Source organism: Hypomesus transpacificus, chromosome 1 (genome assembly GCF_021917145.1).
Source record: "Hypomesus transpacificus isolate Combined female chromosome 1, fHypTra1, whole genome shotgun sequence".
Taxonomy (NCBI): domain Eukaryota; kingdom Metazoa; phylum Chordata; class Actinopteri; order Osmeriformes; family Osmeridae; genus Hypomesus; species Hypomesus transpacificus.
The window spans coordinates 12,383,677-12,401,132 of NC_061060.1; the positions used below are offsets into that span (position 1 = coordinate 12,383,677).

General features: G+C 48.7%; 1 protein-coding gene across 4 annotated transcripts; it reads right to left on the bottom strand.

The window, feature by feature from the left end:
• Positions 1-3,617: 3,617 nt before the first annotated feature.
• trappc11 (trafficking protein particle complex subunit 11) lies at positions 3,618-17,441 on the bottom strand. 4 transcript variants are annotated; one of them, XM_047014223.1, is made up of 32 exons: positions 17,424-17,441; positions 17,079-17,180; positions 16,904-16,984; positions 16,264-16,565; positions 15,802-15,971; positions 15,479-15,549; positions 15,280-15,394; positions 13,709-13,808; positions 13,319-13,392; positions 13,136-13,232; positions 12,925-13,058; positions 12,617-12,764; positions 12,429-12,522; positions 11,841-11,920; positions 11,364-11,442; positions 11,145-11,199; positions 10,875-11,020; positions 10,498-10,559; positions 10,264-10,396; positions 9,956-10,086; positions 9,703-9,840; positions 9,017-9,204; positions 7,080-7,228; positions 6,828-6,946; positions 6,619-6,738; positions 6,333-6,398; positions 6,072-6,228; positions 5,773-5,884; positions 5,573-5,661; positions 5,262-5,395; positions 4,701-4,868; positions 3,618-4,315 (listed from the first exon to the last, which is right to left on the bottom strand). In XM_047014223.1, exons 4-32 carry the CDS (start codon positions 16,468-16,470, stop codon positions 4,271-4,273), a joined length of 3,381 nt encoding a protein of 1,126 aa, XP_046870179.1. In that variant the 5' UTR covers positions 16,471-16,565; positions 16,904-16,984; positions 17,079-17,180; positions 17,424-17,441; the 3' UTR covers positions 3,618-4,270. The 4 variants fall into 4 exon arrangements, with proteins under 4 accessions (XP_046870179.1, XP_046870106.1, XP_046870222.1 ...); XM_047014150.1 differs by lacking the exon at positions 16,904-16,984; XM_047014266.1 differs by lacking the exon at positions 16,904-16,984 and having other exon boundaries at positions 17,069-17,180.
• Between the last annotated feature and the right edge of the window lie 15 nt (positions 17,442-17,456).

Below are 17,456 nucleotides of genomic sequence, written 5' to 3' on the forward strand. Positions count from 1 at the left end.
TACATCGGCGAGGAACCCATACCAACAGTGTCAGAGAACCCAGTGAAGAGCTTAGGGCGCTGGTACGATGCCAACCTCAAGGACAAAGTTCAAGTGGACCAGCTTAGGCACGACACAATCTGCGGCCTTGAGAGAATCGACAAGTCCTTGCTTCCTGGCAGGTTAAAGCTCTGGTGCCTCCAATTCGGTCTTCTACCCCGGCTGATGTGGCCTCTTACCATCTATGAGGTCCCTATCTCAAAGGTTGAAAAACTGGAGAGGTTGATCAGCTCGTTTGCCAAAAAGTGGCTGGGTCTTCCCAGGTGCTTCAGCAACATAGGGTTGTATGGAAGAGGTATTCTGGAGCTGCCTGTGTCCAGTCTTACAGAGGAATTCAAGTGCTCCAAAGTAAGGCTGGAAATGACACTAACGGAATCCCGTGACCCATGTGTAGCCCAAACAGCTCCTACTCTGGCGACCGGAAGGAAATGGACTCCAAGCGCAGCTACACAGCAGGCAAAGGCAGACCTAAGGCACCGTGACATCATTGGCCTTGTACAACAGGGGAGAGGAGGCTTTGGCCTTGGAGAGAGCGGACCATCTTGGCACAAGGCAGCTCCATCTCAGTGCAGAGGTCTGGTCGTTGAGGAGGTGCGCCGGCTAGAGCAGGCAACAAGGTGCGCAAAGGCTGTCTCCCAATCGAAACAGGGACAGTGGATGAGGTGGGAGGGAGTTGAGAGAAGGAAGTTCTCTTGGAAGGAACTGTGGAGTATGGAAGCATTTCACACCAGCTTCATCTTACGAGCAACGTATGATGTCTTGCCATCTCCCAGTAACCTTCAACAATGGTACGGAGAAGATCCAACGTGCCCACTCTGCCCATCTTCAGCAAACCTTAAACACATCCTGGTTGGCTGCAAGACAGGCCTGACTCAAGGCCGTTACACCTGGCGGCACAACCAAGTGCTGAAGTGCCTTGCTGCTATGCTGGAGACCAGAAGAACGACCATCAATGCCCTACCCCCATCATCCCATCCTACATCTGCAAGAGGTTTCGTCTGTGAAGGTGCAAAGCCAACCAAGACCAAGGCCAGTACAACATCAGACCTCGGTCAGCTGGGAGGAGCGCGAGACTGGAGGCTCGTGGTGGATCTGAGTCAAAGGCTCTACTTTCCACCAGAGATCGCCACTACGAACCTCAGACCAGACCTCGTGCTCTGGTCCTCCTAAACTAAGAAGGTGTACATCATAGAGCTGACTGTGCCCTGGGAGGACGCTGTAGAGGAGGCCTATGAACGAAAGAGCCTTAAGTATGCTGAGCTGGCAGCTGATGCTGAGCAACGTGGCTGGAAAGCCAAAGTTTGCCCAGTGGAAGTCGGCTGCAGAGGCTTTGTGGGTAAGACAACTACCAGGCTGCTTAGGGATTTGGGAATTCGAGGCCAAGCCCAACGCCAAGCCATCAAAGCCCTCTCAAGCGCTGCTGAATTGGCAAGCCGGTGGCTGTAGGGGAAGAGGAAAGATGCCACCTGGACCCCAAAATAGCATCTGTGGAGCAGAAGGGTTAAAGCAGAGGGGGGCACATCTGGGACGCCAGGTGTTGCCGATGAGCCCTCTGGAGGTGTTGTGGGCCTATCATCGAAACACCGGGGAAGGAGGGTGCCCACCTGATGACTCCAATGAGGCTTTTCAACCCTTTTGTCCCACAGACAGCACCATGACTCTTAACCGGAAACACCTCGAATGTCTGCGTCAACCCACTTCACATCTCAGGAGTGCAAATCAACCAGGGATTGTAAGACCAAGTCCTAAAACAGAACAAAGTCATGAACATACATATTTGCAACCATTTTCCTAATTGAAACGTTTCAAAAAATCGCTAGTTTGGTACGCTAATGTTAGTTAGTTTTGAATTGCACAACAGTCCCACATTTCTTTGAATAGCATGTCTACAGTTCTAAGTAAACTCCATTAGCAGCGAATTTCGTTTAATATCAGTGCATAACACTACTTGCTTTGGAGATATCGATACGTGCTAGATGACGTACCTGTAACCAAGTGCCGTCCCATTTCCTAGGGCTATGTAGCCCTTACCCCTTACTTTCGAGGGCCAAGGGCTAGGGGTAAATTAAGGGGAAGGGGTAAGGGGGAAGGGGTAAGGGGGAGTATTGGGATTCGGCCTTACTATAGCTTGTGCCACTCGTTCCGTGTACTCTCGGGGCGGCAGGCGGGGTAAGGGGCGGCACAAGATGTATGGGGGGGGGGGGGGACGGACAACTTTTTTTTCCCCAGTCCGTCCCTGCTTTGGTCTACGTGTTTTTGGTCTATGTGGTTTTTTTGTTGCTAGACTATCAATTCTACGGCTGCAGCCTGGGAGGCCCGTTTGAGTTTAGGCGTCACAACAACGGTTGAGGTTAGGATTAGTTTAAGGCCAGGAGTCGTAGCAGAGGTCAAGGGTTAAGATAAGGCTAACCACGACGGTTGGGGGACAATGTTGGTCGGTACAGCACACAGTGGAATTTGTCACCTGCGGCGTGTTCTTTTTTTATAAAGACACTGATGTGTACCTTGAGGAAAATCACAAAAAGAAACCATCAAAGTCTGCAAACATAAATTGCTCTAGGTAACGTTATCTAATATTCGCTAACAAATGTCAACATAAAACGCTGATGCCGTTTTAAATGAAGGTCATCGCAGGTTTCATCAAATATAGCCTACGTTAACATCAGGGACAGAACAATAACATCCAGAAATCAGCAAACTATATTAAAAAAAATATATATTTCAAGTTTTTCAATTTATTGCAACAGACGTGCTCACAAACGTACCTTTATTTGCGATTTAGTATTTTTGACCCTCTGAATTTACCGTTGGACAGCTTGGGCATGAGACGGGAGGGCATGAGACGGGAGGCTGCAGGCTGCAGCCATACCCATCTCAGCTCAGAAGAGCACATGATGACATGGAATTCTGCAGGCATCGGTTTTTGTATTTGGTTAAACTGCTTTGATTTTACAAGCGTTGAGAAGTACTGCATACATTTTTTTCTGGGATTATCAATCTAAATGAACGCACTGACTAATAAAGTAAATTGTTAAAACTTTTGATTGTACTGGGGCACAGCAGATTTATACTGGGGCACGTGACCCAGCAAAAAGCTGCTGAGCCCTCTGACCTGGACCTCTTACCTTTCTTCTATTGCCTTCTTCACCTCTCCAGGTAACAAACCACCACACAAGGAACTTTACAGAAGGCCAATGTCCTGAATGATCTACAGAGAGTAGATTAGTTGGTCAGAGAGCATGTGTGTGGAACTGTCTTCCTGCTGTTAACCCTGCATCTTTGCCTGTAGTCAGTGTTGGGATCCAAGATACACCATGGCCATATGGGTTGGCAAACATTGCCCAGCTCTTTTTAGAGCAGAGGACGAAAGACCTCCTGTGATGTGTTGAACACAGGACCTGGTCAGAGGTCAGCGTGGCTCTAGCGAAGCAGAACAGCCATGATTGCCAGAGACACACAAACACAAGCTATTCTGTGCACACACATGCACGAACAATGGGCTTTCCACACACAGTGGACTTACATTTCAGTCCACTTTGTAAACTGTTTAAAATATTCAACAGAGCAAAACAAACTTTCAAATAGTTTATTCAATAGTTAGAAGTTTACAATCCTTTAATGCTGGACAGCCTAAACCCTTCCTCAGAATTACTTAGTCACATATGCAACAGATGCATACACATACACACACACCTAAGCATCCCTACATGTGATACTGATGAGAACTGCTTTAGTGAGGGATTTTCTTTACAACAATGTGGAGGCCAACTTGTAGAGCCACACTTTTGTCATGACTTGATTTAAGAGGTTATCAGCAGAGACATACGTCAGTCACACAACCAGACAGACTATTTCTATTATGAAGTCTTCCATAAAGTGGTGCAAACCAGAACTACAGGCTGGCGGAGCTGGTAAGTTGTCATTCTCAAGCAGCCTGCAGTAATGGGATTTGAAGCTACTTCATACTTAAAGTACTGTACTAAAATCAAAGTGGATTTAGCAATGGATTGCACAATGTTAACAAAAGTAAAGATACACATAACCTTGAGTGTTTTATTTTTAGCACTGACTATTGTTGCTTCTCTCATTTTGAAACTTTATTTTTCATAGTCAAAGTTCACCAACAGAGTTTCTTTACTGACAGCAAGCTAAGAATATCTTTAAATATTCAAGTTTGATAACCCGCAACACCAATTTGCTTCAAACAGCACGTGAATGGGAATTGTAGTTCTTAGGCTGCAGCAATAGAGGTGTTGTCTACCGGTCTGCCTTGAGGCTGAAACACAAAACCAACAACTGATCAACAAGTAGCTTTGACACACAACATCAGCAGTGCTACCTTATACTCTCTGCGGCAAATCCTAATCATGATGCCATGTTTTTGTGGGTTAAAAAACAAGCTTGCCCAAATTAAGGTTTCATAGATTTGTACAGTATAGTTTCAATGTAGTAGCTTCTGTGTGCCATAGGTGAAAAGGGTTAACTAGCATCTCCACAATCTGTTTCCAACAGGATTTTTCCAATGTGGAAATGTTCAGGTTCGGTAAGTAGAAGACACTTGTTTCCAATCACCTAGATCTCCAAACTTACTTCATTGTTCAGGAGACGTTCCCCCCCCCCCCCCCAAGAAGCTGTATTAGTTATTCAATCGTGTCACCTACCTTGACGAAGATGCGTGAGGGCAGGAAGCGTCGCAGCAGTTGATTGGCCGGACTGGGGAAGCGCAGCAGGCTGATGTTGAGCAGGGGGAGTGTCTGGTAGCCCGCCATCAGGGGGTAGAAGTTATACAGCATCTCCTGCCGTGCCCCTGGTAGGATACGCACACGGACCTGTCGGAGGAGACAAGATTACTCGGCACATTTGGGACATGGGGAATCAAACACAGAGACCTGGATGTGGTTCAAACGAGCTAGTGGGAGGTTAATGGGATGGTAGCTGAGAGGGGGGTCGTGCGCTGGTGGTGGTGGAACCTGTTGAACATTAGTTAGGAGCTGATTCCAGAGCACAGGCCTGGTTTATGATCAGTCACACTCTGGGGTCAGGGGGTTAGGGTTAGGGTCAACGCCTAGATACTGAGTGTCCAGAATCAGAGGAAATGTGTCTCCTTTCCTGTTACCCCTCCTTCCTCTTTTCACTCCTTTTCTTTACCTCACCCCCTTCTCCCTCTCTTCCCTGCTTTCCCTTCCTCTTGGTTGAGGGGCTGAGGAGAGAGTTTGGGTCACCTGCTTGAGTCCAGAGAACATGAAGGCGTCGCTGGGTTCCACGGTTATTTCCACGTCCTGCACCAGCCCCGTTCGGTTCTCAATGTGGTACTGCACTGGCAGGGACTCCCGCACGCGGCCAAACGATGGCAGGTCTGGAACCACACACACACACTCAATGAACACCGTACTCTACTGCATTAGCTAAATCTAGAACTATTAGGAAGTATTAAAGCTCTGCAGCGGGTGAGCTTCCGCCTGGTTTGAGACAGTCCAGAGGTCCAGAGCTGCTCAGCGGTCACCGTGCGGCCGCAGAGGGGGTGGACCCTAACCTGCATGGACGTAGAGAGGGATGGTCTCCACCAGCACGTGGGGCAGGGGGACGGAGGTCTGGACCACGGACGCCTCTGTAGATGAGCTCCTGGAACGCACAAACACACACACACACACAGAGGGCATGAGAGGGAGCCGGTGTGGGTTTCTCGGAGTGTGTTGAAAGCGCCCGCGTGCGTCGCAGGGTCAGAGTAGACACCTCTTCCAGGAGATGAGGTATTGTCCCGAGGCCACGCTGCTGGTGCCGTTGTCCACCGGGGGGCACTGCAGGCAGAAACACTCGCTGGCGCACTCCCCTGTCTGCAGCACCACTGGAGGGAGACAGGAGGGGGAGATGGGCAGACAGGCAAGTGGAGGATTAGAGTGGAGTAGAGTAGATCTCACCTCCAACAGAGCTAGGGTGGGGGTGAGTGCTGGAGTGAGATTGGGGGTGAGTTGGGATGAGGGGTGAGTGCTTGGGTGAGGTTGGGGGTGAGAGTGTGGGTGGTGTGTACATACCTTGTTCCACCTGGGACTGTGGCTGGTCCAGGGGGGTCAGGGTGGGGGCCAGCTGCAGCTGGCTGGTCTCCAGGAGGAGGGGCCAGGGGGAGGCTGACAGGATGTCAGTCATCAGCAGGAAGGGGACGTCCACATACACACGGTCCAGAGGCTCAAACTACACCCACACAAACACACAAGTCTGGATCAAACAGCAGACAAAAGTCTGGCTAGAACTACAGACATAAAGACACAACAACACAACAGTCAAATTAAGCCAACCTTGGTGGACACAAACTTCACTGCCACTTCAAAGGGAACGATGGTTTCTATGGTGACCGTTTCATCCTAGAGAGAAAACAAAGGATCAAGAAAGCGCTTACATGATTTCTCTCTGAGGTTGTGGTGTGTGACCTGACCTTGTGGAAGAGTGTGTGCGTGTGTCTGTGGGGGGACCGTGTGTGTGCTTCTACAGGTGTGTGTTGAGCGGTGCTTCCAGGTGAATGTGGACCCTGCGGAGGGCTGTGTGTGTGTGTGTGCGCGCGTGCATCGGGGTGTGTGTGCAGACCTTGTGGCAGCGGCAGGTGATGCTGTGTCCCTCCAGGCTGGTGCTGATGCAGTAGGCCACGTGGAACAGGAACACTCTGGGGCCCGTCGACACACAGCGCACAAACACTCTCTTCTCCACCTGCACAGCGCACACACACAGCAGCTCCAAGACACACTCGTAGTGGGGGGTGTATGTATGTGTGTGTGTGTGTGTGTGCTTGTGTGTACCGTCTGTCCCGGCTGCAGGTCTCCTATGTGGATGTCCGGAAGCAACGCAGGAAGGTCCTCGCACCCCTCAGAGCCAGTCAGGGTCACATGGGTGGACTGAGTCAGGTTAGCGTCTTGACCTGGACGACAAGGAGAGCGAGGAGAGACGGGGAAGAGAGGAGAAAAGAGGGTCTCATTCATATCCATATTCAGGTGTCGCAAAGGCCAATACTGCAAACCAGTTTCATCCAGTATGGCTGAAAGCTGCCTCACCTGGTTTGAGTCCGGCGGTTAGCTTGACGTCCCTCGCCACGGTGTCCTCGTGTGATTGGATGGAGACAGTGATGAGGTACATCTCGTTGTTGAGGGCGGGAGGCTGGTGGCTCAGCTGGATGGAGATCCTGGGAACCCTAGAGATGATCCTGGTGGACAAGACCCCCATGTTAAGTTGTGTGTTAAACACACACAAAACAAAAAATATATATATATATATACAGTGCCCTCCAAAAGTATTGGAACAGTGAGGCGAATTCCTTTATTTTTGCTGTAGACTGAAAACATTTGGGCTTGACATCAAATAATGAACGTGAGACCAGAGATCAACGTTTCAGCTTTTATTTCCAGGTATTTACATCAGGATCTGATGCACAACTAAGAAAATATCACATTTTGTTTGAATCCACCCATTTGTCATGTGAGCAAAAGTATTGGAACAGATATACTTAAAACATATTTAAGTGAATAAGACTTAATATTTAGTTGCAAATCCTTTGCTTTCAATAACTGCAGCAAGTCTGTGACCCATTGACGTCACCAAACTTTTGCATTCTTCCTTTTTGATGCTTTCCCAGGCTTTCACTGCAGCCTCTTTCAGTTGTTGTTGTTTTTGTGGGGTTCCTCCCTTCAGTCTCCTCTTAAGCAGGTAAAATGCATGCTCTATAGGGTTTAAGTCTGGAGATTGACTTGGCCAGTCTAATACCTTCCATTTCTTGCCCCTGATGAACTCCTTTGTTGTTTTGGCAGTGTGTTTTGGGTCGTTATCTTGCTGTATGATGAAGGCTCTGCCAATCAGTTTGGTTGCATCTTTCCTTAAATTGGCAGACAAAATGTTTCTGTAGACTTCCGAGTTCATTTTGCTGCTGCCATCATGTGTTACATCCTCAATGAAGATTAATGAGCCCGTCCTAGAAGAAGCCATGCAAGCCCAAGCCATGACATTACCTCCACCGTGTTTCACAGAGGAGCTTGTGTGTTTGGGATCATGAGCAGTTCCTTTCTTTCTCCAAACTTTAGCCTTTCCATCACTTTGGTAAAAGTTAATCTTTGTCTCATCAGTCCATAAAACTTTGTCCCAGAATTTTTGAGGTTCATCTCTGTACTTTTTGGCAAATTCCAGCCTGGCCTTCCTATTCTTCTTGCTAATGAGTGGTTTGCATCTTCTGGTGTAGCCCTTGTACTTTTGTTCATGAAGTCTTCTGCGAACAGTAGATAGTGATACCTTCACTCCTGCCATCTGGAGGTTGTTGCTGATCTCACTAACAGTTGTTTTAGGGTCTTTCTTTACAGCTCTCACAATGTTTCTGTCATCAACTGCTGATGTTTTCCTTGATCTACCTGTTCGACGTCTGTTACTTAGTACACCAGTAGTTTTCTTCTTCTTCAGGACATTCCAAATGGTTGTACTGGCTATGGCCAATGTTTCTGCAATGGCTCTGATTGATTTTCCATCTTCTCTAAGACTCACAATTGCTTGTTTTTCACCCAAAGACAGCGCTCCGGTTTTCATGTTGTTTTCACCTCTGAATACAGTCTGCATAGACAAAACCTATCTTACCCAATCTGAACCTGAGTGTAGACATTCAGTGGTATTTATTGATTGAATAATGTATGTAATAGGACACACCTGGGCAACAAAACACACCTGTCAGTCATATGTTCCAATACTTTTGCTCACGTGACAAATGGGTGAGTTCGAACAAAAAGGTGATATTTTCTAATTTGTGCATCAGATCCTGATGTAAATACCTGGAAATAAAAGCTGAAACGTTGATCTCTGGTTTCACATTCATCGTTTGATGTCAAGCCCAAATGTTTTCAGTCTACAGCAAAAATAAAGGAATTGGCCTCACTGTTCCAATACTTTTGGAGGGCACTGTATATATGCTGGTTACACTATTCTGAACTAACAGTCCCAGTTCCCTGGTTCTCACATGGTGCTGGCCTGGATGGTGACAGAGTCCCAGTCTGTCTGCTGGTCAGGGACACGCGCCCTTCTTTTGAAGGATCGCGACGCCTGCAAAGCCTCCTGGGTAGAGGCGGCGTCCCCTCCCCCGCCTCGCCAGTTCAGGAACACACAGCGGCCGCTCTCGCTGCCCAGCATCAGGTCCACCGCTGTGATCTGGGACACACACATACATGCTCACATGCTAGCTCAAATCAGGTAAAAATCCGATATTCCGATATATCGGCCGATATGTATATATATATATAAATGAATGTAAAAAAATCCAGAAATATGTAAAAAAAACTTAAACAGATTTCCCATAACACTCTGCCAAATCTGGCTGGATCAGCTGGTTGTATGGTTTGTGGCGTTCTAAACACGAGTGTTGCCAACAGGGATGTTATAGAGTGCCCTCTGGTGGACAAACTATGCAACGCCAACACTCAACATGGTTGAAGGGTGTTTAATTCGTAAAGACTATTATAACTAACAAAAACTATTAAATAGTTTTTGTAGTTGTAGTTTTTATACCATTATATTAATTCATCAGTCATTATAAATGTCAATACCGATTTGGAAAATGCCTAATATCGGCCAATAATATCGGCCTGCCAATAAATCGGTCGGACTCTAGTGTGTATATACATGTACTGTGTGCGTGTTGTTGCTCACCTCGACCTTTTTGCCCACGTCCTCAGTGTTGGCTCCGAAGCTGAAGCAGTAGCTGCGAATCTTCCCCGGCAGCAGACACAGGTTCTCCTGACTGGAGGGCTCGCTGCTCTCCTGCACCACACAGAACTGGCTGTACTCCTGAACACACACACACACACGCGTGCACATACACACACACACAATGAGGGGCTGGGTGTCAGGGTGAGGAGGAGGGGGGGGGTGATATGAAGGGGGTGGAGGGTGGCTGGCGTACCTGGTTGCTGAGGCTGACGCAGAGCTTGGCGAAGCGAACGGGGTGAGGGCAGTCGGTGCGGAGAAACACCTGCACCTGGACCGGGTCGTCCAGGTGGAAACTGGGGGACAGGAACCTGGCCTTGCACTGGACTGAGGGGTGGGGTGAGGGTGGGGAATAGTGGCCAGGCATTAGAACAGACTGTAACAGATGTTACAGGTTTATACTAACGTAGCTAGCCAGCCTGGTTAATTAGACTGTGATGTCAGTTACGTAGGAAGCTATCCTGCACGAGCTGTGCGAGTGTGAGACGGTGTTAGCTGTCATACCGAAGGGCACGTAGTCCTGGACCTCGATGGTGTAGTGGTTGCTGCCTGCCAGAGCCACACGGTCACTCCACAGAGCCTGGGCAGCCTTAGTCCCCGCCTCCTCGCAGTCCGGCTCCGCCTCCGGAACCTCGTTCTGCCAACAGACAGCCTCGAACTTCACGTCTGGCCACTAGGGACAGGGATGGGCCCTGTTGCTGGCAGGATGTTCTGTTATGTCTAGGTGGGGCTACTTACCATGAGCACACGGATGAGGTTTTTCTCAATCCTGGACTTCTGTTCTTCCTTAAGAGTTGAAGCTAGTGGGGAAAGACACAGGAGGTTACTGATCTGGCCTCTGGGCCCACAGTGGGTGGGTGTGTGTGTTTGGGGGGGGGGGAATTGCGTTTATGTCTTATGCGATGTGAGTGTGAGATGGATGTGTGAGATCTAATATGTATGTGTGTGAGTGTGTGTGTGTGTGTGTGTGTGTGTGTGTGTGTGAGAGTGTGTGTGTGAGAGAGTGTGTGTGAGAGTGTGTGAGTGAGAGTGTGTGTTTGAGAGTGTGTGTGTGAGAGTGTGTGTGTGTCTGAGAGTATGTGTGTGTGAGAGTGTGTGTGTCTGAGAGTGTGTACCTCTGCCCAGCAGCTCCATGCTGTAGGTGATGTAGTCCTTGACATGAGCCATCAGGTAGGAGCAGCACAGCGCCGTGCTCAGGATGGAGGTGAGCAGAGCCCACCAGCGCTCTGTACGGTAGTCACACATCACGTAGTCCAGCAGCCTACACACACACACACCCACACACACACACATACATGTATTTATGCGCTGGGTCCTATGGTCTAGTGTGTGTATGCTAGGTTGGATGGTGTAGTGTGTGTGTGTTTCTGCTGACTGTGACCTACTTTAAGGCTTTGGTGTAGTCCTTGGCATTGTAGTATTCCTCTCCCATCTGGACCACTAGGGGGCAGAGACAGTGTTGAGACAACAAGCAGGAATATGGTCCCACTACACACACAACCCCCCCCCCCCCCCCCCCCCCACACGCACACCCCCCCCCCCCCCCCCACACACACACACGCACCCACCACACAGCCCCCCCCCCCCCACACACACACACTCACTGAGGTGGCTCTTCATGCGAGGACACTTATACTTCTTAAACTGGGCCACGGCGTTGCTGAGCAAGGCAATGATCAGCTCCTGGAGAGGAGACAGGATGAGTTCTCAGAAAGACCTCCTGACCTTCTCAAGACGCCGACGAGCCATTATTGTGACAGACGTAGGAAACAGTAACGGCTAAGACAGGGACCCAGTTAACCTTCTCTGACAATCTTTACACAGGATGAACCCATGCAAAAACACTCAGTATCCATGGGAATGTATCCATTTACATTTATGCATTTAGGAGACGCTTTTGTCCAAAGCGACTTCCAAGAGAGAGCTTTACAAAAGAGCATAGGTCACTGATCATAACAACGAGGTAGTCCCAAGTATCCAACATCAACACATAGGTTGAGAGTGTGTGTATCTGAGTGTGTGTGTAGATGTGTGTTTGTGTCGGCGTGTAGGTGAGCGTGTGTGTGTGTGTGTGTACTTACAGAGTGGAGAACCTCCCTCTCTTTGAGCTGTAGAGCCAGGATACCTCCCTTCTCTTTCTCCCCGTCGGGAGGGTCAATGCCTGAGACAGACCAACCACTATCAACATCACACACACGTGGACTTGCATGGAGAGTGTGTGTGCGTGTGTGTGCGTGTGTGCAATGCGTCCTGTGCCATCAGTGTCAGGTTTCAAGTGGAGTGCATGTGGCGTCTGTAGTGTGTCGGTGTGGCGTGTCTGTAGTGTGTCGGTGTGGCGTGTCTGTAGTGTGTCGGTGTGGCGTGTCTGTAGTGTGTCGGTGTGGCGTGTCTGTAGTGTGTTTATGTGGTGTGTCTGTAGTGTGGCGTGTCTGTAGTGTGTTTATGTGGTGTGTCTGTAGTGTGGCGTGTCTGTAGTGTGTTTATGTGGTGTGTCTAGTGTGTCGGTGTGGCGTGTCTGTAGTGTGTCAGTGTGGCGTGTCTGTGGTGTGTCAGTGTGGCGTGTCTGTAGTGTGTTTATGTGGCGTGTCTGTAGTGTGTTTATGTGGCGTGTCTGTAGTGTGTCGGTGTGGCGTGTCTGTAGTGTGTCGGTGTGGCGTGTTGGGACTCACTCTGGTGCCCCTGTCTCCAGGCTCGCTGGCCGTAGAAGTCCAGAGCTCCAGAGGGGGTGTCCTGGGGGTCAGAGGTCGGGAAGCTCACGCCGGCCTGGGATGGAGAGAGGAGGGGGAGAGCACACAGCTGTCATATGGAACATGCCCTGCCACCCAGCCCCTCTATACGTGTGTGTGTGTGTGTGTACCGGGTGGGAGCAGAGCTGGCCAGCCTGGCTCTTCCTCTCCTGGGCGTAGCAGGCAGCCTGCTGGTAGTAGAAGCCGGGGTTCTGGGTCTGGATGGCTGTCAGGCCCAGCTTGATGGCCTCATCAAACAGGTCCCCGAACGACTGGAACCTGGAGGGGAAGGAGAGGACTGGTTCACTGCCTGTTTGTACTCCACTAAAAGACTGACTGACTGTCTGTTTGGACTGACTGGACTGACTGTCTGGTCGGACTATGTGCATCTAGTGTCCCTTTATTCTTGTCGGTATCTATTCTCCGGCCATGTCTTTACTGTTTGGACATCCAGGCGGTGTGTTCGAAGGCCAGCTCAGCGCTCCCGATCTTCTTCTTGCTCAGGTCGATGTGCTTCCTGAACTGAGCGATGGCGTCCAGCGGGGTGTTGTGTTGGAAACACAGACGGCAGATCTAGGGGTAGACATGGAGGCTGTGAGACGCACGCACGCAGATGCACCCCCACACACACCCCCACACACACACACAACCTTGTAGTTGATGAATCCAGCCATGGTCTTAATCTCCAGCATGTTGGTTTCGTGAGCTCTGAGTTCATGGACCAGGCTGTAGGCTGTCCTGTAATACCTGCACCACACACAGACAGGTGGCAGTCAGTGGGACGACCCGCCATCGCTGGGCAGAGGAGAGCAGCGCCAACAGGCGGGACTTACTTGAGAGCGTTCTGAGTGTCCTGTTTGAGCTCACTGAAGAACGCTATCTTGAACTGATGCCTCACGAATAGCAGCTGCAACACAGACAGACAGACAGACAGACAGAGTGATGTAAGGACATGTTTGTGTGTGCTCGTCACCCAGGTATGGAACTGACCCAGCTCGAGCTAGAAGAGTAGATGGGAGGAAGAAGAAGAAGAGAGAGGTGAGGCGAAAGAGAGATAGGGAGAGATAGAGAGCGAGAGACAGAGAGCAGCCAGAGAGGAGAAAGAGGACCGAGGTGGAAAGAGGAGATGGAGGACGTGGAATGAGGAGAAAGAGGAAGGGTGAAACGCGGGGGGACGTTTTGCTAATCAGCAGAAAAAGTAGGTACAGGAGGAGGCGGCCTACCTGATGTGTGGTCTTGTTGAGGAACTCCTTGTGAGACTTGACCCTCCGGATCTCTGTATAGTAGTAGGTCTGGGCGTGCTCGTAGAAGGCATTCTCCAGTCTGCAGCAGGACACACACGTTATGCAACACACAAACACACACACACACACACACACACACAAACACACACACACACACACACACACACAAACACACAAACACACACACACACAGGTAGTGATGAAGAAAATTACGTCACCCTGCTGAAAATGATGGAGATGGGTTACATTTATGGAACTATCTAATTGAAAAGTGAATGTCTCAATTATTCCTTATATTATACTCTAAGTTGTATTATGGGAAATGTGATGCTAAGCTCTGACTGAGTAAAAACAATAGACGTGTGAAACGTTGGTTTTAGCAAAAGGAAGATAGGGAAGTACCACTCTAAGGAATGCAGAGGCCTAGCCGTAAATTAGAACGTACACATAGGGCCAAGCTGCAGGAAAACTCCTCCAAACCAAGTCTGAAACTGTCACCCAGGTCAGGCCTAGGTCTGTGTCTAGGGGTTTTCTATGTTTATAAAGCACAAGCATCCCATACCAACTAGAAGAAAGTCTAAGATGTGTGTGCACCCAACACGAGCCTGGACATGGTCAGATTTATGTAAGGACAGAGATGCCAACGTGACACAACTTCTGTAATCAGAAACCCTAGTATAGGGGCCAATTGGGTGACAAAGCGTAGAAATGGTCATCAACAGAAAGGTACCAATAATGTGAGGATGCATAATGTATCTGTGACCAACAGTGTTGTACCAATAGCAAAAAATGACACAAATAATAGGCAGAAAATACAGTATATAAGAGGACGTTTGGAGAGAACTTGCCAGTCTGCTCTTGGGAGCTTACTCACTTGGATACCTTTTTTTACCCTGTGTTGGAATAAACCTTTGCATCAATACTCTGAGTTTCAGTGCATCTGTTGGGACTTAGCCTGATTTTTGACTGGTTTGGACTTAGAATAATTTTCAACGTTGGGACTTAGCCTGATTTTTGACGGGTCAACACTTAGAATAATTTTCATCGTTTGGACTTAGTTTATTTTTGACTTGTACGGACTTAGGATTTTCCTCACTTCGACACTCTGATTTATTTTCACTATACACGGGAACTGGAATAATTATTTACGACAGTAGCGGGTGCTAGCCTGGCTGCCAGCCCAACTTAGCCCCGCCCACCCAAAAAATTGTTCGGGAAGTTGGGTCTGGAGTAGCTTGGTTGCGGAAAAACTATACCCGAACAGGAGCTGTTCGGACCAATGAAATCGTCAGGGCGGGCTTTATACGATGATGGACGGATGATCAACAGTAACGTAATCAACCACGTCACCAGCGCTTGGGTTGAATTTGTTTTCAACAAACAACATATTACGTTGCTCTGATTGTTGTAGGTCTATCCAATTGAGCAAAGAGGCATTTGTATTACGAGTTCGGTTGAAACACGCCCCGTAGTCACAGCCCAACGGAGAGTTCTCAGACTCATATTCTGAGTATAACAACGTCAGGCTAAGCGGGTGCGGCGACACTGACCTGATGATGTACCCCACCAGGTGGTCAGTGTGTGGCAGGACGAACAGAGACTTCCCAGACAGGTCGCAGGCGTTACACAGAGACGCAGCCCTCTCTGAGGCAACCAGGTCCTCTCCTGACACACACGCACACACACATGTATAAAAGCCAGAGTAACAGAATAGCCCTCCGGCCTATTCTACAGGTGTTTATCACCAACCTGGGGGGAGAGGAGTTTTCTTCTGGATCAGAACCACCGCTACCTTGGTGTTCCTGCCCTGTAGGCTGGTTCTACAAAGACATGAATAACACAGCAGGTCCAATAAACCATATCATTGTTACTGTTCTGGACATAATTACTATAGTACATTAACACCCCATCACCAAAGTCAGTAACTAGGAAATAATAATGTATATGCTAACTTACATCAAAATACCTTCCATATCGCTGTCATCTACATAGCTAGTTTACAGTATTCCCCGTCATCACCGTCATAGCATTTGAATAAAGGGATTCATCCTTTGGACTGTTCCGGAGCCTACCTGACGATCTCCACCCTGGTGGCACACTCCGACTGCCTCTCCTTCCACTGGGGTTCGTCCCAGTCCAGCTCGAAGAACAGCACCACCAGAGCTGGCACCAGGTTCAGGTGCTTGTTCATCCAGCCCGTCTTTAGGACGCCTTTGGGGATGTACCACTCATACGAAGTCCGCTGGACAACAACAAGAGAGCACGGCGTGGCCCGTCACTCTTGTGACGCAACACTCGCTCCATACCAGATTGATAACCCGCTCGGGTGATGTCTTTTTCCACACGGGAGAATATGTATCTCTCCGCAACACTTGTGTGGTCCAGATTTGACAGAGGTCTTCCGAGTCTAAAAACTTCTTTTTTTTTCTCGTGGACACACAGCATACCCACTTCTTAACCACCAATAATTCCTGCAATTGAGTATAACCAATACATCAATAAAGATTTACCATGACACTGCTGCCACTACCCACCTTGGTGCGACACTTGGGGTACTCGTGGTCGCCGGGCAGAACCTTGAAGGAGATGGGCACCCGGTCTGCGCGGCGGTTGGCACAGAAGGCGTCCCAGATGGCACGGTGCACGGCGTTGTACACCACGTCCAGCCCCGTCAACGCCACAAAGGCCATGGGCCGGCAGCACAGCTCTGGGGGCAGGTCCCATTGGGTCGGGCTAATCATGGCTGTGTCTCTCTGGGCCTACCTTCCCCCTCTCTCTCTCTTCTTCTTCTTCTTCTCTTGTTCCACACACCTGTGAAGTCTTGGTCTCCACACACCTGGAACCCACAAAGATAATAAGAAACCTCTAAGACACGCTAATGGAGCATTCAGAGCTAAATATTTAGACAAGCAGAAGTCACTAGACATAGGGAGCTATGTCTATGGGACATGTCTAACTTTTCTAGCAAAGTGTAATCCAAGCGAATCTAAAACAGACTACAAAGGTACATATCTTTTGATTCTATATCTGCAGAATTTTGCTAGCTATCTGGTTAGTCCCATCAGGTAAGCATCAGGACCGACATATCATCACTGACACGTCTGCTAGCATTCATAGTGAAACAGTGATCAACAACTTGAGACGTGTTTTAACGTTAGCTAGATAGCTACTTACCAAGCCAGTTGATGTTAGTTAGCTAGATAACAGTTTGGCAGTCTTTACTGGGGCGGGGTTTGCTGGTTAGCATAGACTGGTCTTGCAGTACAACACAGATAAAAACACAAATAATATCTTTGTCGCTGTTCGTTGCAACATGAATAGCGTCCATAAAAGAGTCACCTCGACTTACGAGTCAGCACTGCATGGGCGCTGGTAATGTTGTTGTCTTTTGGTAAGAGTCTTCTCGTTAGCTCCAGTAGCTAGTTAGTAAAGCTGGATGTTGACAACTGATCTGGTGATGAGGAAATAGTCAGGAAGTGACAATAACTTGCTACTGCCATCTTCCGGTGAATTAGGTTGCCTGCAACGGTTTTATAGCTTACATTTATCTTGACACCGTGTAATTTGGAATAAGAAAAAAGACTTTAATGATCATTGTACTTAATCATCAACGTTTAAAGGTGGAATAGCTGGCTTAACATTTTTTGGGCAGACAGTTTGTCATTGATTGAATAAGAAAGACATCTCTGCAAACCTGTAGAATCTTTGAAAGCAGACGTCACCTGAC